Source organism: Adiantum capillus-veneris, chromosome 21 (genome assembly GCF_014529385.1).
Source record: "Adiantum capillus-veneris isolate H3 chromosome 21, ASM1452938v2, whole genome shotgun sequence".
Taxonomy (NCBI): domain Eukaryota; kingdom Viridiplantae; phylum Streptophyta; class Polypodiopsida; order Polypodiales; family Pteridaceae; genus Adiantum; species Adiantum capillus-veneris.
In genome coordinates, this window is record NC_140951.1 from 1464121 (window position 1) to 1488876 (window position 24756).

A 24756-nucleotide genomic window follows, 5' to 3' on the forward strand; every position below is an offset into this window, starting at 1 on the left:
TAGCTCTCGGCCTGAAGGAGTGTCACTCACCTCAGAGTGTCGGATGAGGGGGGGGGGGGGGGGGGCTGTAACTCTCTGAAAGAAGTCTGTGAGTTGCAACTGTCTATCCTTTGGATGTGTAGTTGCGTGTGTCTGTAGTAGTGTGTCCCAGTGGCTCTGTATCTCTAATAGGAAACGCCCTAGCTATCTCTGATCTCGAGAGTCCATGATCTTTTGGAGAGTGGGCTGCCCAGGCCTCATACCTGCCTCTGATCTCAGTATACGTGCTGCATCGACACACAAAATGCTCCTCGCTCTCCACCTCCTCTGTGCATGCTCTGCAGACTCGCTCCTCCCTGGGGACACCAGTGTGTCTCCCAGTCTCAATCTCTAGCCTGCGTGATGCCATTCTCAATTGACCAATCACCACCCGCGAGCTATGTGGCATGTATGTGTCCATGTAGCGTGGTCTCTGTATGAACCCATCAGATAGTATAGTAAGAAACTGGTCTCTGTAATTTGACATCTTGATTCCCAAGCTCAGTGACTCCCAGACTCTCCTGGTGTATAGCTGCCATAGGTCTCGTCTCAACACCAAGTTCCTCTCGCTGCAAGAGAGGTGAACATAGGGTGAGTCAGGGTCGTACTGGAAGGGTGGTAGACTCTCCATATCAAGACCGTGTGCCTCAAACTATGCTCTGACCTATGAGTACCATGCTCTCTCATGCCCACTCTCTGATAGCTGTATAGCTGCCTCAAAAGCCCTGCGAGTAAGTCTGTCGAGAGGTAGCTCTCTCATCCTTTGGAGTCTGGATGAAACATATTGTCTGGAATAGTGCCTCTACTACCATAGGTGGTGTGGCGAGCTTTGCTCTGATAATGTCATGTGGCACTGTCTGCTTGCTACGAAGCAAGCATGAGATCATACATATCTGTGGCCTCTCCATCTGTGCCTACTGGTCAACTGTCAATCCTGGTGCCCATACTATCGTTGAGTACATCAAGGCCGGGGTGACTAAGTTGTCAAAAAGCCACCCCTTCGTGCGGGGCTCCTGAAAGTGTGCCTGGTGGCATCTCCGCTCTAGCATGGCCAGGGCTGAGTATCCTCGAGTGAGCCTGTCAGTAGCTGCCTGCCTCATAGTGAAGGGTCCTGGTAGGCTGGTGAATGTAACTCCGAGGTAGCCATATGAGGTGATCGCATCAACCTGTCCTCCTGTTGCTGTGAAGGTGGCAACACTCCTCACTGCACTGGATGTGTGAAAGATCATAACCTTGGTTTTGTCAAGGTTCACAGTCAACCCCTTGTGTGTGCAAAAATCATCCAAGGCCCCAAGATGTCGCTGCAAGCCCTCTGGTGACTCTGAAATCAACACAATATCCTCAACATATAACATGATGTGGACTGGAGTACCTGCCAAGTCGCTCCCCTCCCCTCCTGCTCGTAGTATGTAGTCAGAGATCTCGTCGACGTAGAGCCCAAAGAGTGTCGGGGAGAGTGGGCATCCTTGCTTCACACCAATGGTGCTAGCAATGGTCTCTGATAAACCTCATGGGCATCGAACTCGACCAGTCACCCTCTCGTAGAGAGCATATATGGCCCAAATCATCTCTGCTGGTATCCCAAGACTCTGAAGGCGCTGGAAGAGCCTCTCGCGTGGAACTGTATCAAAGGCGTTGCGGAAATCCACAAAGCAGTTGTGAAGCCTCTTCTTCCGCGCCTTAGCCCCGTCAATGAGGCAGCGCAGAATGAAGATGTGATCAGTGGTAGAGAAAGCTCGTCTAAAACCTGCTTGGCCTGGGGCTCGTAGACCCTCGATCTCTGTCTCAAGTGCTGCTCCATATAGCTTGGCCATCGTGTGGCCAATCATGATAGTCGTGTAGTTCCCTAGGTCCAAGGTGTTGCCAGTTTTGTAGATAGGTACTATGGTGTGCTGTGTCCACTCCTCTTGGAAGCCCTCCCCTATAGCCCGATTGAAGACATGTGCAATCAACGGGGCTATAGTGGAGGCCGCATAATTTATAAATGATGTGCTCACTCTGTAATCTAGTGTGGTACACACTACCAACACAGTTCGGAATTTCCTCTCGACTATGGAATACTCCCTTTTCGATGCCCCCGTCACCCACCATGTGACGCATCAAGAATACCTCTCACCTAGTCCTTTCCTACCGAACTTACGGTACAATCTCCTTCGCGATGCTCTATGTCACCCATCCTATGACGCATCAGAGATGTCTATTTCCGGATGGTCGAATAGTTCTTCCGGATGCTCCCTGTCACCTATCCGATGTGACACATCAGAAGTACACGTTCCTGGTGGCTTTACAAATATTCCTGTTCACAGTGCTGCTGTCATTACTTTGAACGACGCACTAGAAATATCTATACTCGGATGTCTCCAGTGAGAAAACCCCCCTCTCTTAAAATTTTAATAATTCATCATGAAGAGCCTCCTTTGTAGCGTGTTTTCCTCTACCTTTTTTGTATCCTACCATTGTCGGGAATTTATCTGCAATCAGTTGATCTTTTACAATGGGAGGTCTTTCTTGCATGCTCGACAATTGGTAGTACAACCTATTCCCGTTAAGTGTTTGATGACACGAGTGATGGTGCTTGTCTTTTGCATCCCACAATATTTGCATTGCCAATGTCGTGCACCTGATGCGGATTGCCTTGGAGTCTTCACAATCTCGAGAACATTGCCACACAACGAGTTTCTTGTGAAGAAAACACCATGCCTAGCAAAGCCAACCCCCTTTGGAACATTCACACCACTCTTTGCAATTGGTCTGCACAGTTTTTTGTAAAACACAGAGCTCTCTGGAAATAATACAGAGCCACACAATAACGTTAGAGGCTATTATATGACCATTTGCCTAGGGCTCAGATGGACGCGGAGAGACCCAGCATTGCGCATGAGTGTTTTTAAAAAATAAATCCGTATGGTACAGATCCGTACTGTATGAATGTACCGTATGGATTCAGTCCATATGTATGTACAATACTGCCTTGCAAACTATGCTAATGACCATCCCCAGACAAGACAAAACGTTCACCCAACATGTAGTTCACAAACCAAAAGTTAGTTCACACTAAATATTGAAGTGGACACATTTAATCTAGTCATCTCATCTAGTCCAGAGCTCTTGATGCACCTCGATCTCTGTGTGGTTATCTCATCTTCCGGAACTCTTGATGCACTCACAACAGTATCCGGTCATCTCATCCTGCTGTTTTTAGCTAGCAAGGGAGGGGCGCCTTCTTGTATTCTGCTTTATTTATAAATCGGCTGCCCACTTAGCAGACGGTCACTTATTAAAATAAGTGTGAACCTGTTTAAAACCTCAGTGAAAACTTGTGAGCTGAAAACTAATGCTTACACAACACTCCCCATGCGTTCCCTGGATGCAACCTCATGCACATATGCAATGTAGACATAGATTTTCTCGCGGGAAAGCATTTGTTTCCTCGGAAGGTACTAAAAACCATCCTGCTTTTATTTTAAGGTTGTCATAATTCATCTTTATTCATATGCTTGCATCTTTATGTGTAATTCTTACCCACCTCGGACTTTCTCTTTAGACCAACGAAATATTCTCTATTTGATGCTCGCATCACCCATCTTGTGGCGCATCAAGAATATTTGTATACCCGGTTTCTCTCAACGAAATTACGGAACAACTCCTTCACGATACTTAATATCTCATCATATGACACATTAGTGATATATGTTCTTGATGGCTTTTATCAATTCTTGTAGATCTACAGTTCCCAACTTACAGTTCAAGTGCACACATTTAAATATCCTAATTTCATTAAATAGATTTACTCAAAAAATAAGAAAATAGTCAATTTTGCAACATCCTTCTGGCTTCTAAAGAGTTGTCCTCAACTATAGTGCTTGTACATATTCTTCGAGAATTTCCGGAGAAGGTGCTAATTCCTGCTCGGTCATCGATCGAGCATCTAGAGTAGAATAGTTCTTGAACTTTACCAAATACTTCCGTGTAATCTTTCCGGATTTTAGTGGCCGCTCCTGATGATGAATAATCTACTCCAGTTGGAGTATCTCTTCTGTTTCTTCAACCTCAAGGGGTTCCTCAACATTAGGTTGACTTGGAGGGGGTCCCACATATGGCCGGAATAAACTAACATGGAAAGCATTTTGAATCCTTCAAGTATGTCCCTACGATATGTCCCTACGATTTTCGAAAAGTTCCCATTAAGGGGAATCTTGCAAGATCCCGTGGGTAGGAGACGGTGCCGAGCAAGTGAAGCTGAGCTACGGGAGGAAGACAGCGACGGCCACGCGCAGCAGAAACAGGAGCAGGAGCAGGTCAAGCTTAGCTGCGGGAGGAAGACCGCGACGGCCACGCGCAGCAGAAACAGGAGCAGGAGCAGGAGCAGGAGCAGGAGACGAGGACGCGCTGTCTAAGGAGTAGACGATGGGTTGATTTTTTTGAATCACATACCCTTCGCATGGGATCAGCGAACGAGGTTGCTTCAATGGTTAACTCATGTGCAATGAAGCCAATTTTTTGCGTGCCTGTGTTCGAACACCGACCCTGCATTTTGGAGAAACGTAAGAGCAAGGGGTAGTAAAGCGAGGAATATGTGGAGATTCCGCTAAATAAATGTAATCCTTCAAGTAGGCGGTAGTTCTAATCGGAATGTAAACTTTTTCACTTGGTCAATTATCTTAAACGACCCATAATAATGGTCGAAAAGTTTTACCACCTTCCCCTTATGAGTCGTTTGGTTCTTTAGTCTCACCTTCTTAAACTTGAGTAAGACCAATTGACCGACTGTCAAATCTAAGTTTCCTTCTGTGCTTGTCCGCAACTTTCTTAATGTTTTTCCTGAGAGTGTAATATTGCTCTCTTGACTTGCCCATAGGCAGTGTCCATATCTTCGACAAACTCATTTCTTACAAATATCTTATCCTTAGTCAAGAGGTTGGTGGAAGCAAAGGCTTACCATAAAGAATCTCAAAAAAAGCTTTTCCCATAGACGAATGTACGGCATCGTTATATGCGTACTCGACAAGAGGCAAATACTTTTTCCAGTTAGATTGTCTGTCCGTCGACACGTAGGATTTCAACATATCCAAGAGTGTGGAATTGGCAATCTCACTTTGCCTATCGTTTGGAGATGATATGCAGAAGAAAAAACCAAGGTTATCAGACAAGGCATGTTAAAAATTTTATAAGGATCTTGATCACTTACAATAGACTTGGGCATCCCATGATGCTTGAAAATTTATGGTAGAAAAACCCTAGCTAGACGATTGCTTGATTGTTTTCTTGACTAGAATAAAGTGAGCTTCCTTGCTAAATGTGTCCACAATGGTCGAGATTGCATCATTTCTAGTCTTCGTGTTAGAGAGATTCATAAAGAAATCCATTGCAATACTCTCCCAAGGTTGATCAGGCATGGGCTAAGGTTGGAGTAACCCAGGCATCTTATATCGATCGTACTTTACTCTTTGGAAAACTAAGCATTCCTTGACATATTGATCGATGTTTGCTTTTAAAAGAAATACCTTTCCAATGCTAAGGTCATAGAGAGAGTACCAGTCGAAGCATGTGATTCATCCATGATTCTCTTCCTCAATGGTGTTGCCACACAAATTGCTTGGTGGTGATAGAGGTAACCATCCCAAAATTCAAATTGAATATGGATATTCATTCTCTCCATTCTGTAGCTTTCTCCAAATGGAGGAGAAGTTTGGGTTGGATACAAGTCGGGAAACGATTCTAGTTCTTGGTGATATATAGAAGTGGTTGCATTCACCCTCGGCCATCTAGACAGTGCGCTTGCAACCACATTCTTACTTCCAGCTGTATGAAGGATATGGAAATGAAACATGGACAAAAGTTTGTCCATCTCATCTGCTTCTTAGATACTTTCCGTTGTGTAAGAAAATATCGCAGACTCCAATGATCGGTTTTGATCACAAAATCCACTCCTAGAAGATAATGCTTCCAAGTAGCCAAGGCGTGAATCACAACCATAAGTTCTTTTTCGTAGATCAAGGCATGCAATTTTGCATGCTTGAGCCATCTACTCTCATAAGCCATTGCATGGGTTGCTTGGTTAAGCACTGGACGGATGCAGTCACCAGAAGCATTGCAGTGAACCTCAAATGGTTTACTTAAGTCTGGCACTTCATAATAGGACCATGACTCAATAAGTACTTTAGTGTGTCAAAGGCAGCTTGTTGTCGCGTCCCCATTTAAAAGGGATCTTCTTCCCGGTTAGGTCATGGAGTGGTGTTGCTTGCAACTTGCTACAGGAGCAAAGCCTTGGCCGGTAATACAAACACAATCCTAGAAAGCTATGTACATCATGTGCAATAGTGGGAATTGGCCGGTTTTGTACAACGTGGATCTTTGTTGGATCCATACACTTGATTATGAGAGACCATATGGCCTAAGTAGTGAGTTCTTTCTTTGTGAGAAAGAACTCACTTTTCTTTGCATTTACATGCAACTCATGCTTATGCAGTTCCTGAAACACTATATCTATGTGCTTCCCATGTTCCTCTTCAGACTTTGAGAAGATTAGTAATACATCGAAGAATACTCGCGTAAAGGCTTGGTATGGGTTGAAAATATGATCCATCATTCGATTGAATGTGGCATGAGCATTGATTAAGCCGAAAGGCACGACCAAAACTTTGGACATCTTCAGGGGCTATGCGTATTTGATGATACCCGCTCTTTAAGTCTATGCGACTAAAGATGCTTGCACCCTATAACTTATTGAGAATGCCATCAATTTGAGGAATGGGAAAGGGAATCTTGATTGTGATTTTGTTTAGAGATTGGTAATCTATGCACATTTGAAACGTGCCATCCTTCTTTTGCACCAGTAGAACTGGAGAGCAGGAGGGTCTAGTACTTGGCCGTACTACCGGTGTCCTTTGGCTTCTTAGACTGTTTAGGGTCCCCAGGGGAAGGCTTTCTGCCTTGGTTGCCATGATCATCATATACCGCTCTTTGTCTTGCATGGTAGGTGCTTTGTTTCATCCTTTTGGGAGTTTAAAGTTCTAGTAGAGTGTAAGTTTTAGCAATGATTGCTAACTCCATCATCCTCTGAAGAGTATCATGGGGATACACCATACTCTTTTGATGCTATGGTTGTATCTTTTCCTTGTTGGAAATCTTAATGAAAGGGTTGACTTTTAGTAGAACCAACAAATACTCGTTAACATAGTCTGTGACTTTCTCATGTTCGTTCTGGGCGAGCTAGCCCCATTCCTTCCGGGCATCCTTCTTGAAGTCGGGCAGAAGGAATTGTTCATAAGATTCAACTTTGAATCGAGCCCATGTTCAGGCTTGAGTACCTTCCAAAATCTTTACCAACCACCGATTGCTTGCTGTCTTCTTGATATACATCCCAACATGACACAACTTGGATTTTTCAGTGATGTTTTCATTTGCAAAAGCAACTTTAAACTTTCTGATAAAAGATGGTGTCTTGGAGATCTCTCTTCATCTTGTGTAACTGTCAAACTTGACATCCTTGTCATCAAATTTGAAAACTTGCATCTTGCGGTGATGCTTGCGGTTGTCCTTTTTGAACTTGGGCTTCTCTTTAATGTTATGTAAAGAAGTAGTAAGCGTTCTCTTAGAAGAGGGTTTAGATATTGAATGAGAAGTAGAGGTAGTATAATTAGGAAAGTATGACGGGGAATAGATAGAGACATCTATCATTCAACATAGAGTTTTTTTTCCTGGCGTGTGCACTTTGTAGGCCGGTTGTTCTGATCTGGAGATCGCTTGTGCACTACGGCACCTCTTTTCGCGCTTTCGTTCTGCGGGTTGTTACCACCGGTGGTGTTTTCCCGATGCCCATCGGTGTTTGTTCCTTGTGGTTTCTTGAGTCCGTCCAAAACCTTCTGGATAGCTGGCAGCGTGAGGAGTTGCTGCCATTCGGTGAGTTGAACTCGTACATGCCGAAGTTCTTCTACGGTTCTCCCTTGACTCGTCATGGTTCTTCCTGTTCCTTATTAGAATTGTTCTCTTTTGCAGGAAAAAGCGAGGCGATCGAGCTCTGACACGACTGTTACAAACCGGAGCGCAACGCATACGCAATTAGTAGGCTGAAAATAAATAGAACTTGACAGAGAGAGAGAAGGGAGAAGATCGACACAGTGTTGGGGACAAGAAGATGGCCTCGTCCCCCCCTTCAAGAGAATCTCCTTCAAGAGAATCTTCTTTTAGGGAGAATCTTTTTATAAGCACAAGAACCAGAGAAAGCCCCTCTGTTCTAGATCTCAGACTCAATGGTAGTTTCCTTCCCGTTCGGGAACTTGAGAGACTTGTTCTTAACTCAGATACCTTACGGTTTGTATTGAGAGCATAGAAGCTCTGCAAACCGTCCCGGATTCCGTTTCCGAAATCTGTGGAGCATATTGCGCCTTCTCCGAGATGGAGTACCTGCAAAAACACGAACATTGAAACCGGCCCGTGGGGCGGTAGGTGTTGGCTTTCACCCGAAATTCTTTACTTTAGACACACGCAGAGAGAACGTGCAAAGGAAACCTGCGACAGGAACTAACACTTAAATACACACACGGCTCGGAAGCTAGAATGCCCCGAGCAGACGCCGACAACATGTAGGCCCCAAAATTGGTGCCCCTTTTGGTATTTCTTTATTCTTTGAGAGGGTAAATTACAAAGTAGAGTCCCGGGAATCCTTTACCTGTATCCCTCTAAATACTACCTATTTTGGCCAAATTTCGGCAGCATTACAGCCCCAAAACTTGCGCGAAACCAATTCCCCTGCTAGAACTCACTTCCACTGGCGTATACCCTCCGATTCCAGCCCAAAAACAGTAAATTCAGCTCGCTGTATTTACTGGTTTTTGCCCTGTTTTCAGCCCCAAACAGTCCCTTAGCTGTCCTCTGCCAGTGGGGCACGATTCCCAAGGGTTCTGGCGTCCGTATGGCTGAATTTGCACATGTACGGTGAGGTTATGACCCTCACCGGTGCCTGCTTTGGAGTAGCAGCTAGCCACCCCTGTTCCTGCTCAAGGAGGTTCTTGCCTCAGCACAAAAGCATGAACCCACAGAGGTGTACATCAGTCAAATGAAGAGCCCTCTTGTGGGGCATCACATAATTGCACGTAGGGGAGAGAGAGCAGTGTGTAACGTGCAGGGCATCACTCCTAGCACCACATTGTACATGAGAGGGAAAGAAAGCACTCCATAGCTCTTAACCTGTGACAAAAACCAAAATGAGACCTCTCCAAGCAATAAATTCAGCGCCAGTCCTTGATGCATGAGGCAAGTGCACAGAAATGTGCCACTTGGCGCATTTACAAGCATTTTCCCGTTTCGGCTTTGCCGCCTAAAAATTTCTCGACCGGTTGCTCAGTTGACTTCGCAGGAGAGTTGTAAAATGTTCCCCTAGTCATACCGGAGGTAATGACGCAAACACATTTCACGGCGTAAAATAGCAGTTCCCTAAATTTTAGGAAATGATTCCGTTGGGCTTCCACTGGTCATATGACCATCTATCCTCCTTGGGACCGCATCCAAAAGTGCAATGTAGCCCAACTGTTGGATACTTCTTGTTGGTATTCCCACCTTGACTTTGCACCTTTATTGAGTTCACTTCTAGTATCCACCAACTTGCTAAGTGCGACGGGGGAACCTATATGATCTTGCTCTGAGCCTAGACATCCTCTTACTATACGAATTCTAGTGCCGACCACTTTTCACTTGCGGGTGAAACTTCTGTTCACATTGGCCATACAATGTCCGACCGTTTGCTATTTCAAAAAGAGGGTCTCAAAAATAAAACAAAAATCATTGGAAAGAAACCAACAACTAAGGTTAGCAGTTGCCACGTCCTTGTGACATAGTTAACAGTTGCCACGTCCTCGTGATAAACATAGTAGCAAAGAATCGTAGATCCTACGCACAACCATCATCTGTTGCTCGTAGCACAAAAAAAAACCTCCGTACGCAAACTTGTGGCAAGTACTTGCAGTTCCGTCGCGCCAGAGTCTCTTTGTCCTAGTGTTGGCTCAATTGGCATGAATGGAAGCACCTAATGCTTTTATAGGCTTGGATGGGTAGAAGGAATAGCCGAGGGGCTGCTGCTTTATCTGCCAGCAATAGCAGGTGGGGAGGCCGATTGAATTAGAGAGAGAGAGAGAGAGAGAGAGAGAGAGAGAGAGAGAGAGAGAGAGAGAGAGAGAGAGGGAGAGAGAGAGAGAGAGATGGCTGCTTGTCTGCTGTTTTTAGGTAGCAAGGGGGGGCCCCCTCTTTTATTTTGCTTTATTTATAAATGGGCAGATGGTCACTTATTAAAATAAGTGTGACCTGTTTAAAAATGCAGTTAAAACTTGTGAGCTGAAAACAAATGCCTATACAGCACTCCCTAGGCGTCCTTGGATGCAACCTCATGCACAGATGCAATGTACACATAGATTTCCTCGTGGGAAAGCATCTACTTTCTGAGAAAGCATTAAAAAACATCCCTCTTTTATATTAAGGCTCTCAGAATCCATTTTTGTTTATGTGCTTGCATCTTTACGTGTAATTCTTACCCAGCTTGGATTTCCTTCTCAAACCAACGGAATATTCCCTATCCGATGCTCCCCACCCATCCTGTGACGCATCAGGAATATTCGTATACCCATTTTCTCCCATTGAACTTACGAAACAACTCCTTCGCGATGCTTTATGTCACCCATCATATGACACATCAGAGAGGTCCGTTGCTGATGGCTTTTTTCATTTCTTGTAGATCTACATTTCCCAACTTGCAGTTCAAGTTTACACACTCAAATATCCTAATTTCATTAAATAGAAATTAATTAAAAAAATAAGAAAATAGTCAATTTAGCAACACTTCATCTTTCCCTACATTACTCTTAACAAAACATACATGAAAGAGCAAATGTAGTTAGTTCAATCTAAGAAATTTCTAATTCAATGTACATCTTTTCATAAAGTCCTTCCGCAGAGTATTGTCAGCCTATCAATACCCCTTTAAATCTCATTGAGAAATTAGTGGCGTTATTCAATCTAGGTAATCTAGGAGTGGAGTGGTGCTCCCCTCTTGGGGAGCGTGCATTGCAACGGATTCAACTCGTTGATTCGACGTGCACTTAAGGAATAGACACTGCCAAAAATTCAAAAGCCTCACGGTACAATTCAAAATTGAGGAGAGTTTGCGAAGCTCTCCTCTCTTCAGTTGGTTTGGGTTATAGGTTTTAACTCTAACCCTATGGTCCTCTCAGCCAATCTTTGGGCATGCCACGTCACAAATTTGTGACAAAACTTACCTCACTCTGGCCGGGCATATCCCAAAACAACCCTCACTCCCTATCATGTGTCCCTAGGGGGTATTGGGACCAGCTGGACGACGAATCCAGAGATGCCATGACTTTTATCATCATGGGGAGCATACGGTTCATCCATGAGGCCTTTCGGCTTTCAGCCTTTTTTGGTGATTATTCGATCTTTGCGATAGGAAACACATTCAATCAGTGGCACATTCTCTTCCCCCTTAGCAACTCTCGAACTGATTTATCACTGGCATAGGCTGCTGCATGGACCCCCACCAATCCTCACCTGAAGTGGAAGGGCTGATGAACTCCCTGTTAGACCTGAGTCGAGATGTGTTCACGGGCTGCTATTGTTTTTTTGAATGTTTTCCCCACTTAGTGCTGATGTTTTCTTGTGAGTAGTTAGCATTCTCACAGATGAGCATTCCCTGATGTGTCAAGAGTCCAATTTCTAACTGAACTTGTTTGTTTCCTTGCACTTTTTATGCTCAATCTTCTTGACTTCTACCTAGGACATGTTATAAAACCGACTTATGTGCTTCTTTGTCAGAATTTATGATTTAATTGAACTTGCAGCAACTCTTCAAGCTTTTCAAAAAAGGAACTAACCACCATTTAGCATTGGCCCTACATGAATAGGAAGATGTCTACTATGGTATTGCTCTTAGGGTGTTTTTGAGGGGTGGATGGAGTGCCAAGAGTAGTGCAGCATTGGTACTTATTTTATTAATGCTAGGGAAATTTTTGATACTGAGTCACACATACTCATTTGCGAAGCTTTACACTCAAAATCGTCACCTTCATCCGTCACAAAATGCGGAAGTTGTGACTTATTATTTTCTCTTTTACTGTTTGGAGTGTCTTACAGCTAAGGATACAAGTGTTGGATCTTCTCCTACTACAATCGAAGGGTCACGGAGAAGTAGGAAGAGGAAATCAAATGAAATACATGGTAGTATTATGGTAGTACTCTTTTCAACTTCCAGATCCTTTACTATAATTAACTGTAAAAGATATTTTGTGCAGATTGTTTTCCTGTTAAAGTAAATATCACCTCGTTTAGAGTTCCAGAACTTTCTATAAATCTTCCAGAAACTGCAACGGTGGCCAGTTTGAAGGCAAGTACTGCATAAGGAAATTTACTGTTGTTCAAAATTGATTGTTCCATGGCTAAGCTGTGTCTGAGCTCATGAACAGTTAAGGAAAACTCTAGTATTGTCTGGTGCAGAGAGCAGTCATGGAAGCAGCAGTCAATTTACTTGGAGGTGGTTTACATGTCCGTGTCCTTCACCATGGGAAAAAGGTTCATGATGAGAACTCCACGCTTATCCAGATGGGTATTGCATGTAAAGACAGACTGGATTCTTTGGCTTTTATGTTGGAACCTAGTGGAGTTTCAAATACCTCAATGAACATTGGGGAATCCATCTTTGCCTATCCAAAAGTTAAAACTCAACATGGAGCATGGTATTAGTCAAGTTTTCTCATTTAGAGGTCTTTTCTGTTGCTTTTTCAATTTCTGTTTGTTTGTATTTTTTTATATTTTTTTTTCCTGTTTTGGAAAAAGTTCCATGAGCCATGATGGCTGCTTATCGAATTAAAGAAATCAAAAGCTAGCGATCAGGATTGCGTCAAGCTTATTTTAAGGATTTCTTAGATGACCATCATCATGAGCAAGTTTTCACATGTGCTTGGATCATTCTAGTCCGTCTTTTGAAGATGGTAGTAGTTGCTCGGTCCTGCCTGGCAGTCCCATGTCAAGGACGCTATTATAACTACCTCGATACACTGGAGGCTCCATTAGCTCCAGAACTTCCGGGGTTGATAACCATTGAAGATGTCTTCAGTCCTCTATGACACCGTCGCTCAATCAATACCACAAGAACCAATACTGTGCAATTTGGACGCCTGGTGGCCACCCTTAACCTTCATATTTCCAGTCAATTTTGACTATGTGTCTTCTTGCCATTGGCATTTTGAAAATAGTCCAATCCACATTCCACGGGCATGTCCCGAATGCGCATACAATTCTCCTCATGAAGTACACGGGCTCTCCTTGCGACTTCAAATTGTGTTGTCCTTTCTCCTTGAGGATCACAGATGATGGGATTGTTCTGTGAACACTCTCCCACATTCACAACCTCCAATAGGCACAACAAAAAAATCCATGGTCCTTCATGGTCCTCAATTTTGCTATTTCTAGCCTAGTTCCAGCCATTGATCGTAGGGCAGTCACACCAGCCCTGCGCTAACAGGGGAGAGGGCTGCAAAGAAGAAACAAAAGAGCACCGTCTGTGAAAGAAACTCAGATCGTGTGGGCCAAGTTTTTTACCGCTCTGGTACTGCACAAGATAGGAGACTAGCAGCACTAAAAGGGACATCTAAGATTCTAAGACCTTCCCGTTGGTGCTGGCCATCAAAGCTAAGAGAGCTTGCTAAGAGACTGGTTTATGATTTGAAGACTTATAATAAAGGCGAGCACATCAAATGAGCACCCTCCAAATGAAATCATAAAGAGATGAGGAATACACAGTGACAAAGTCGTACATAAATGAAATTGAGGGTCCTCAGTAATATGTTTATATCACGGTTTGGCTTTCCAACTCGTACATAATATGAATTTTAGCTTTTATGCCTGTGTGCCATTTTTGATAAAAGCTTTTGGACTATTCACATAACGTCTCTTCTGTGGTGCGGGCTTTTCTTTTTGGGCAAAGTTAGTCAGGTCTTCAAGATGGGTTTTTATACAGTTATCCAGTGTTCACAACGGGTGATGATTTAGAAGGAAGCAGGAGAAAGACTTTGAATGGGTTATCTAGTACTGACGCAGAGACAGACGCATCCAACAATACAGGTTACAAAACAAAACAGTATTGCATTATATTGTAGGGAATTTTGGCATTTCAATACTAAAAAATCCTGCGGCTCTTTACAGAAGCTCAAGAAAAGGAAGATGTTGTGAGCAATGTGGGTGAATGTGCAAAACTTGGACAGTGTGCGCCTTGCGACTCACCAACACCAGCAACAGCAGCTCTCATTCTACATCCTCATGCTGATGTTGGTCAACAAACTTACGTAAGTTTTAGCGGGAAACGACGCACTCGCAGGCCATTCACTGTGCTAGAAGTTGAGGCATTGGTGCAGGCTGTGGAATTGCTTGGCACTGGGAGGTACAAAACAGTCCATAAATTTGTTCTGATGAGCTTTGCAAAAAACGAAGTAGGGTGATATTGCATATACCCTTGTTTACAGATGGCGTGAAGTAAAGCAGCAGGTCTTTAGTCATGCTCGGCATAGGACTTATGTTGATCTTAAGGTGCTTTCCTACCATATTCTCTTTTCAATTCGATAAATCTATTGCATTTAGTCACCTGATTCGATTAAGCATTGGGCAGCGGGAACATCGTAGTTTGGCACAAGGGAATGGTTGTTTTCTGTCGTGTTTCTTGAGCATACTTTGGCTAAAATACTGCTTCATTTCATTTAGGATAAATGGAAAACCCTCGTTCATACTGCACGTATTGCTCCACATCAACGTAGGGGAGAGCCAGTCCCGCAGGAGTTACTTGATCGTGTTCTTCAAGCACATACTTATTGGGCCCTGCAGCTGGTCAAACAACAAGAAGATATTGGTGACATTTAAGCGCCCCTCTTCTATTGTTCATTGAATGGTTGTTTCGAGGCAATTTGAATGTGCTGGGGTGCCATTGCGCTGCTTCCCAGTGATTGGTAGAAGGTAAAAGTCTGAATGGTGTGTATGCCGCATGTATTCTTTGTTGGGAAGCAAGCCAAGGACACCATGGTAATGTTAACACACTGGCCTTTTCACTTCTATGTGAATGAGGTTGAAGGAGACATCAATGAATGGTGGAAGCCTTTCTTTTTTATGTATACAGTTCAATTGACCATCTCCTCTGTAAAGAAAATTGGATACGATCGATTTAAGTGTAATCTTTCATTTAATGTCTGTTCAATGTTCTAAACTCGTTGGATTGTTGAGATTAATTAGAAGTTTAATCATTGATTGGAGTTTGTATTTAATTTTGGTTTCAAACAAAGGCGGACATTTATTTGTTCCCAATACTATCCCCAAATGTCTAGATTTCCCTTTATAAATGCATCCTAGTAGCTACATGTACTACTAGCATTGTTTTTCATGTTCCTTAACTTCCAAGGTCTCTATCTATATGCAAAGTGTGTGTTGCTTATACATTATTTTCCACCTCTTCCCAATACTATCCCCAAATGTCCTCCCTTTCCTTGAAGTTTGTAACCCACCCCCTCCCTTAAGTTTAGAGAGGAAAATCTATTGGGGGCTTGCCCCCAACTTATATGCTTATGTAGCCTTCCCCCAAACTCCCCTCTTTTGCACTTACGTGGTAAAAAAGAAATGTACATCGTCAAATGACCAATGAAACAACTATGTATGAAGGCTTTAAGTCTACTATCGAAAAGAATGGCAAAACACTCATGCTAGAGGATCAAGCAATGACTCTTATTGCCAAAGATGCCATCCTTCTAGACCCATGCATTTTCCATAGAAATGACCCTTGCATTGGTGAGCAAAGAAACATTTCAAACCATAAAAAATAATGGCATTTTGCATGGTCCAATTATGCCACCCCAATAATGAAGCATATTGAAAACCATGCGAAAATGTTGAGGATTACATGTATGGGAGTGCTTTCCAAAAACCCAATCACGAGGATTCACCAACAACATGAAACAAGATGAACGAAACAAAAGCCCATATTTTCATGGCAAGAGGGCAAATGATGAAGCGATGTCTATTGTCTTCTTTAAAGGCGGTGTAGGCGAAACACATGCCATTGGCAAAATGACATCGGCGCAAACTCACTCTCAATGCAGTACGCCAACTTGGAAACAATACATCTCTCCACCAAGCAGTAGATTTCTTAACCTGCCATTGAGCTACCAAGCGTTGTTGGTCTTGGCAACGAACCGATGCTTTTGTCCATCAAGAGAGAGTGACATAATATGCAAAAATGTCTCTCTCTCTCTCTCTCTCTCTCTCTCTCTCTCTCATATTTTGGGTGGACATTTGGGAGTATAAGGCAATGGTCCAAGAAAAATTGGAGCATTCAATAAAATTTTAGTTAATCTATTATCAACTTCGTAAAAGTGATGAAATGGAACAAAAGTATTCTCTATTGAAATCAAAGATGACATGACTGACCAAGGAATTTAGTAAACTCCAAGATGACATGAGTGAGCAAGGAGTGCAATAAGCCTAGAGACAACATCAAACTGGAGCTAAAACAAATTTGTTAAGGTGGGATGCCATGGGCTCCCAAAACCTCATAATATGCACGAGACAAGTACCTCATTTGAGTGTAAGAAGACTACATTCATCATATAGGACAAGGGTTTTAATATAGATGCTTCAACGGGTGAAAAGATTATATAGATACTAGAACATTTTACAAAGCTATTGAATTTTGCAAATTCAGACCGTTTGGAATCTCATTTGTTGGGTAGAGGATGCTGAGATGGACAAAGTTTCACACTATGATCGACATTGTTGGCGTTTGTTGGCTAGCAATGTACAATTACTTCCCAACATTGTGAGGTGAAACCCTCCTTTAGTGCAAATCCACCTATGACTAGAGTCTCAACTTTACACATTTTGCACAATACTCTCCCTTCGTAGAATTGTTTTTCCTTTGACACTATACGTGCATACATATCAACCAATGTGCTCAAAAGATTTGTGATTCAATTTGTCACATGGACTAGTTGACTATAAATGATGGTAGAAATACATTCTTAGAGTCCTAATCAACTGCTTTAAGGCCAATCTAAAACTATGTCTTCTATTAAATCTTAATTATGTTTAAGATATTCGATAATCATCCTCTCTGTTTCTGGTGTCTTGACATCAATATAGTGATAAGAATAAAATTTCCCATCTTTGGAAGTCAAACACCGATACTCAAACAAAGTCATGATTAGAATGTGCTCTCGAAATTCCAATGTATACTTTCTCACTCACTTTAGGTTGAGCAATAACTCATGGGCATTATCATTGCCTCAAAAGCGTAGAGGCCTTGAAGAAGAGAAGATTGCAAAGAGCCCTTGGGAATAGAGAGTCTTGTGCTTACTCCTTACCTCCTCAAAGTTATAAACGAAACACCCATTCTTTAGTAAAATCCATGTGTATAGGTGCCTAGAATCTTCCCTTATTGTTCACATTTGGGCGGACAACTCACATTAAAAAAAGGAGGTTTTACAAAGAACTAAGCTTAAATGAGTCTGGGGAGAGTATTTGAGGTTGTGGTTCCATACTAGCTTCTTTCCCTAAGCTCTTTATTGATGTGCTGCAACCCCACCTCTTCCTTGTGCTCAGCCTCTTTGTGGTATATTTCGTGAAAGGCCACAAATGAAGATTTGCTCTCTCGCATTGGGGCATACTTGCACATTGAGGGCACAATGCCTAGTTTGCTCTACGCTGCATGCATGCCAAAGATATCAAAGGGAAAATCTAGGTAAAAATGCTCAAGATCTTTAGAAGGGGTTCCACTACACAATGTGGAACAATATAATTGTGGATCTCAAAAGGCTTCAACAAGATGTCCTTTGATTCTATGAGTTACTTCAAGAAAGTGAACCAAAATTGAGCATTTAGGTTGTTTTTTCAAAATCATGGACTATAATGGCTAAGCTCTTTTGTCTATGCTTTGCAATGATTGGTACGAAGGTTGCTTTTGTGTTGAAAGTCAATGAGTGTTAAATAGAGAAAGGTTGAAGGCTCAAGAGATTGAGCATTACTTTAATGAATGAAGCCCTCTTGCAAACAAGGCAAAGAATGCAAGAGAGTTGTTTCCCGCCCTACCCCTTAGTGTGCAATTGGAGGAAATATGGTGATTGGGTGTTATAAAGGTGCCCAAAGAGACCAACACAATACTTCATGGATTTTTGATGGATTACGGATTACGTCCTAAATAAATTTGGGTTTGAAATTAAAGAAACACTTTGATGTCAAAATTGACGAGCTAGTAAATTTGAGAATTGACAAGCATGATAACTTCGTAAAGGCTTGTTAGGGAGGCAAAATAATAAAGTTTGTAAAGGACTTCTTGAAAATTAGAAATAGGTTGTACAAAGCCTTTAATAGTGCAAACACATCAGATAATTTTCTTGGATACCTTCATAGAAACATGTGAGTTTGCTTTGCTTGTAGAAGCTTGTAGAGGACAAGTTTGAGGTAGAAGTTGTGTCAAAAACGCCTCAGCCGCCCACGACACTCATGTTGATGCAAAATGTGATGACTTTGGTGCAAGTCAAAAGTCACTCTCTCCCTCTTGCAAGAGACCACTCCCACAAAGGCTTTAAGTCGAGTCCGGCTATGGTATGAAGATCACACTTGGCTTTGATACCAAATGTTGTATGTGCATAGCTCAAACAGAGAAGGGATAGAGCTAAGGGAGATGGAGAAGTATAGAAGAAAGGGAAAGGAGAGCACCCATAGAAAATTCAACCCAAAAAAAGAGCGTCTAGTAAAAAAAACATACGTATCCAGGAAAATCGTGAATCCATGCAACTCTATCCAAAAGAACTGGACTTGAAAACTTTATTTTTGCATGTATCCTTAGTCACTTATCATCATGAGTAAATATCACACCTCTTCAATTAGCCTTGCCCCATAAACTTAGAGTCCCTTTTTGTTAGTTGTGTGATAAAACTAACAATCAACACCCACAAAAGACCTCTACAAAGGGTGATTCAAGGCATCCATGGCAATAGGACAAAGCGGAGGATCTGAGGATTTTGGTGATGGAGATGAAGGTAGGGAATGAAAAGCGTCTATCTTGAGATTCCCCATATTCAATAAGACAGATTGTGCATAGCTTCTATGACTCCTTATGAAGCATGGCATGAGAGGAAGCCATATATTGATCACATGCACGTTTTTGGTTGTTTAGCTTACACTTTGGTGCCACAAAAGCAACACAAAAAATTGGATGATAAGGCTGTTAAATGCATTTGTTTTGTTACAATATTGAAAGCAAAGGTAATAGTTTATAACATCTGCAAACAGAATGTATCTTGTTTTCATGAGATGTTATGTTTGTGGAAGATTTGTTTAGCCCTTGTTGTCATGTACTCGAGACAACAACGTAAGCTCATAGGACATTTATGATAGTTTGTTGTCTCTTTTAATGGTGGAAACTTGAATGTAGATTTCAATGAGGCAAATTTACAGCCTATGGGGGTTTCTGAAAATGCTATGGATTAGCCTATTACTAATGCAAATGTACATGATGTACTTGATGTGGAAAAGGTTGAGAATGAGCAAGCTAGAGGTATGCCAAAATGGCTAGTGCATACTTTTTGTGACAGTAAATTGGATGCACCTTTGTCTAGTCGTACTTGTTCAAGTTCTCGCCATGCCTCTTATTTCATCAAATTGTTATGCTTTGGCTGTTTCTAGCTTATATGATGTGGAGGAACCTCTGTCTTTTGGTGAAGCACCAAATTCAAAAAATTGGATAGCTGCCATGCAATCAAATTATGATGCACTTATAGAAAATGACACATGGACTTTATGTGATTTGCCTCTTGGAAAAAAGGCCATTGGTACAAAGAGAGTTTACAAATTGAAATATAAGCCGGATGGTGAGATTGATCGCTTTGTTGCAAAAGGTTATGCACAGTGAAAAGGAATAGATTATAGAAAGACTTTTTCTCCCACTTGTTGTATGATTATTGTTTTTTTTCTATGTGCATTGGAAGCTCACTTTGGATAGGATGTACATCAATCAGACATTGTTACTGCATTTTTGAATGGTGATATATTTGAGGAGGTTTATGTAGCGTAGCCTCACGGTTTTATCAAGAAATGGCAGGAAGATAAAAGTGTGCAAATGTAAGAAAGATTGTATGGGTTGAATCAGTCTCCTTGTGCTTGTTATGAGAAAGCCGACACTCATTTGGTTAAACAAGGCTTTCATAGCAGTCCAACAGAAAGCACTTTGTCTGTAAAACGTGAGGGTGATGTATTTCTCATTGTTGTCCTTTATCTTGATGATTTGTTGATCATTAGACCAAATGAGACACATATTGCTGAATTTAAGACTGATTTGAAGGCTACTTTCAAGATGAATGACCTGGGGCTTTGGGCATACAGAATAAGCAGTGTGATGGTGGTATTGCCTTGTGTCAAACCTCTACATAGAAACATTACTATGTAAGTTTGGACCTAAGGATTGCAAACCTATTGCTACTCTCAAAGGAAACGGGTTTGAAGTTAAGTCTTCATGATGCTAGTGATCCTGCTGATGTCACTCTTTACCAAACTACTGTTGGATGCCTTATTTAGGTATGCAATATGAGGCTTCATATTCAGTTTGCAGTCTCACAGGTTAGGATATTTATGCATAACATAGGGTCTAAGCATTGGCAGGCTGTCAAGAAGATTTTTTTCTACTCGAGCGGCACTTTACATCTTGGCTTGTTTTATCCCAAGGCGGGATCATTGCCACCAGATTTACATGCTTTTTCGGACTCCGATTGGGCGTGTTGTTATGACACGCGAGTGCCCATAAGTGGTTTTTGTTTCACGCTCAACAATTCATGTATATCATGGTTTAGAACAAAGCACCCTACTGTGGCCACTTCCAGTTGTGAGGCTGAGTACAGGGCAATCTTCATAGCTATGATTGAGTGTGTATGGCTCATACGCCTTATGGATGATTTGGGTTTTGGACAGGACACCGCCAACATCATCTACAGTGACAGTCAGAGTGCATTGGCAGTTGTGGAGAACCCAAATTTCATGCCCGCACAAAGCACATTGAGGTGCATTATAACTATGTCACAGAGAGACTCTCAACAGGAGAGATCAGCATGGCTTATGTGCCGACATAGGATAACCTTGCAAATTTGTTCACGAAGGAATTGCCTCGTAATAAGTTTGAAGATTTTTGCAAAGCTATAGGCTTGCTTCCCTTTGTGGATTGATCATGCACTCAGGGCATAGCACTTCCCTATATACTATGTGCTAGCTCTTGTTACCGCATCACTCCCATGGGGGATTTGTTACCATATACATGTGGTAGTGATGTGTATGAACACACTTAGGACTGTCGGAGCATTTTTTCCTCACTAGGAGGTTTTTTCCCCCGTGCATTTGTATATGCGCCCATCACTCCAGGGCTAACTTATCTTTCCATTGTGCACTAAGCAATACATACTCTCTATTGTGTGCCTTGAGCTTCCTTATCTTCTCCAAGCTTTGTGTCTTTCCGTCCAATCCTATTTCCAATAGGTATCTAATTTCTCTTCTTTCAATACATGGTCATACTCCACTTTGCTCATGCGCTCCTTCAAAGCATTCAATTCCACAAGAAAGTGTTTACATCCCTAGACTTTCTCTCAAGTTGCATCAAACGTGTTGCTTGCATCTCAAGTGTTCTCTTGAGGTTCTCATTCTCAACAATAAGAACTCTTAGTGTGTCATTCTCCATTTCAAGTTCCCGTAAGTATTCAATTTGCTTGTCTATGGTCTTTTACAACGATACCAAGGATGCCATAATCATAGTTTTCGATGTCGTTGGTTGAGTGGTTGTGTTGCTATCTCCGAACTTAAGTGATTTTGGATTATTTTCTACAATAATTGTGCACCTTGTGGAGAAGAACCCTTGCGAGTGTCCAAAGACATTGTATGTAATATAAGAGATGAGAGTCAATTTTTTTGAGCCTGTTCACTTCAGAAATGCTAATGCAAAAAAGCCTTCCATAAACATTTTTTGTTTTTACATCACTGTGTAGAGGGCATCGTGCACTTCAATTGTACTCCACTTATCATCATTCCACCAGTTTCTATGTATGTCCCAAATCTAACATGCTCTCATATAGGGGAGAAAAACCTATTCATGGTGACTATATATAATAGTGATTCCAACTATGTAGTTATACACATATATATCATGGAGTAGTAAAAGACCATCATGCGCCCTTAATATAGTTTTTCATCAAATTGTGTGCAAGATAAATGGTGGTATGTGGTGCCAATGGGGTGGGTGTTGAAGTCATTAAAGTTGTAACTGTTGAGTATGCAGAGAATGTATGGTCAATTATGGAGGGAGTGTGAAACGTACCACCAGATTGGTTGCCTCTAGTGATGTCATAACATAATATACTACCATGACTCCTGTGTGGACAACATGTTTGTCCTCTTGAACACGATATGGCTCCCATTACAAGTAATGAGACGATGGCATTTTCTTAACTCCAAAGGTGGTCTACATAATGTTCTTGTCTAGTCCTACATTCTTATTTTTATGAAATCTCTTAACCTCGTTCGCCCCTAGTGGGTGTAGAATCTTCATCTCCACTCTATGGTGTTGAAGTCTCCCATGAGCAAGACCTCACCCAAAGTGGATTAGTAAATGATCTCCTCAGATAGGCATCCATATAATCATGGCCCCGTATCATCATCCTCTATAGTTCCCTCCTTGCCCAACGTGGAATAGTAAATGATTTCCTTATATAGGCATGTGTTTAATGATGGCATCATATCCTCCTCCTCTCTAGTCCCCTTCTCTCAGATGGTTCATTTGGATTTTAATGGTTGAAGATGTAGAATTGGCCTATATATATCACCCTAGCCTAGAAGAGATTTAAATTGATCCACATGTATCTAGCATTTGCGTCCTAAGCTTGCACTTTGAGTCCTCTGTATAGCTCTTGTTAAAAAGATATTTCCACTTTGCCCAAGCCTCATGACATACTCTATCTTGTAGTACCATATATGGGGTCTCTCACTGATATCCCTCGACTCGAGGTAGCTCTCTTTAGATTTTGATGTGCTTCTATCAACTAGAGCATATGTCTCTCCTATCATCACCAGTTTCATGGTCCAAGTTGTGCTAGCAACGACCCATTGTACTTTTAGACTGCAATGTTTACTTTGTTGGCACTGCCCGCTTGCTAGTAGTGATATACGCATGGTGCCTATCAAATCTTGTACACATTTTTTAGGCTAAAAATAGCCTGCATAAAAAAGGCTTGCCCGATCTTTCTCTCTCTCTCATCTGCGCTACCAACTGTTCAAAGCTCTCTCTCTCTCTCTCTCTCTCTCTCTCTCTCTCTCTCTCTCTCTCTCTCTCTCTCTCTCTCTCTCTCTCTCTCTCTCTCTCTCTCTCTCTCTCTCATGAGAAAAACCTCACCCAAAGTGGAGTAGTAAATGATCTCCTCAGATAGGCATTCATATAATCATGGCCCCGTATCATCATCCTCTATAGTTCCCTCCTTGCCCAACATGGAATAGTAAATGATCTCCTTATATAGGCATGTGTGTAATGATGGCATGATATCCTCCTCCTCTCTAGTCCCCTCCTCTCAGATGGTCATTTGGATTTTAATGGTTGAAGATGTAGAATTGGCCTATATATATCACTCTAGCCTAGAAGAGATTTAAATTGATCCACATATATCTAGCATTTGCGTCCTAAGCTTGCACTTTGAGTTCTATGTGTAGCTCTTGTTAAAAAGATATTTCCACTTTGCCCAAGCTTCATGACATGCTCTATCTTGTAGTCCCATATAAGGGGTCTCTCACTAATATCCCTCGACTCGAGGTAGCTCTCTCTTTAGAGTTTGATGTGATTCTATCAACCAGAGCATATGTCTCTCTTATCATCGCCAATTTCATAGTCCAAGTGCTAGCAACGACCTGTTGTACTTTTAGACTTCAATGTTCACTTTGTTGGCACTGCGTGCTTGCCAGTAGTGATATAGGTGTGGTGCCTATGAAATCTTGTACACATTTTTAAGGCTAAAAATAGCTTGCATGGAAAAGGCTTTGCCGATCTTTCTCTCTCTCGCTACCAACCGTTCAAAGCTCTCTCTCTCTCTCTCTCTCTCTCTCTCTCTCTCTCTCTCTCTCTCTCTCTCTCTCTCTCTCTCTCATGAGCAAGCCCTCACCCAAAGGGGAGTAGTAAATGATCTATGGTAACTCTCTCTCATGAGCAAGCCCTCACCCAAAGGGGAGTAGTAAATGATCTCTGTTACCATATACATGTGGTAGTGATGTGTGACACTTAGGACCGCCGGGAAAAATTTCCCCTCTTTAGGAGGTTTTTCCCCCCAGTGCATTATATATACGCCCATTCATTCTAGGGCGATCTATCTTTCCATTGCACACTATGTAGCATACTCTCTATTGTGTGCCTTGAGCTTCCTTCATCTTCTCCAAGCTGTGTGTGTTTTTCTGCAACCCTAATTCCAACAATTGGTATCAGAGCAGGTTGCGTCCTCTCGGGCTTAGTCGACAACAGCTCCAACACGCGCCTGCTCACTTTCTCCGATTTTACTGAGCTTTGGCGAGCGTTCGTAGGTTGACAAAAATTTAGGAGGACTCGTAGAGTTCTGTTTGCTCAGATTTTTGATTCGGGCTCATTTCGACCTCCATTTTCACTACAGGCAGTGCTGCACAGGCTATTAC

At 42.2% G+C, this 24756-nt stretch overlaps 1 protein-coding gene and 1 pseudogene across 1 annotated transcript in view; one reads left to right on the plus strand and one right to left on the minus strand.

Moving 5' to 3' along the window:
• Positions 1-15273, plus strand: part of LOC147430443 (telomere repeat-binding protein 4-like) — a 71591-nt gene extending 56318 nt beyond the window's left edge. The window contains exons 5-11 of the mRNA XM_086493076.1: positions 12157-12240; positions 12315-12406; positions 12517-12755; positions 14039-14142; positions 14224-14458; positions 14541-14604; positions 14776-15273. Coding sequence (XP_086349202.1) covers positions 12157-12240; positions 12315-12406; positions 12517-12755; positions 14039-14142; positions 14224-14458; positions 14541-14604; positions 14776-14931 — 974 coding nt within the window. The 3' untranslated portion in view covers positions 14932-15273. The remainder of the gene's footprint in view (positions 1-12156; positions 12241-12314; positions 12407-12516; positions 12756-14038; positions 14143-14223; positions 14459-14540; positions 14605-14775) is intronic.
• Positions 83-12144, minus strand: LOC147430445 (uncharacterized; annotated as a pseudogene).
• Positions 15274-24756: the final 9483 nt, after the last annotated feature.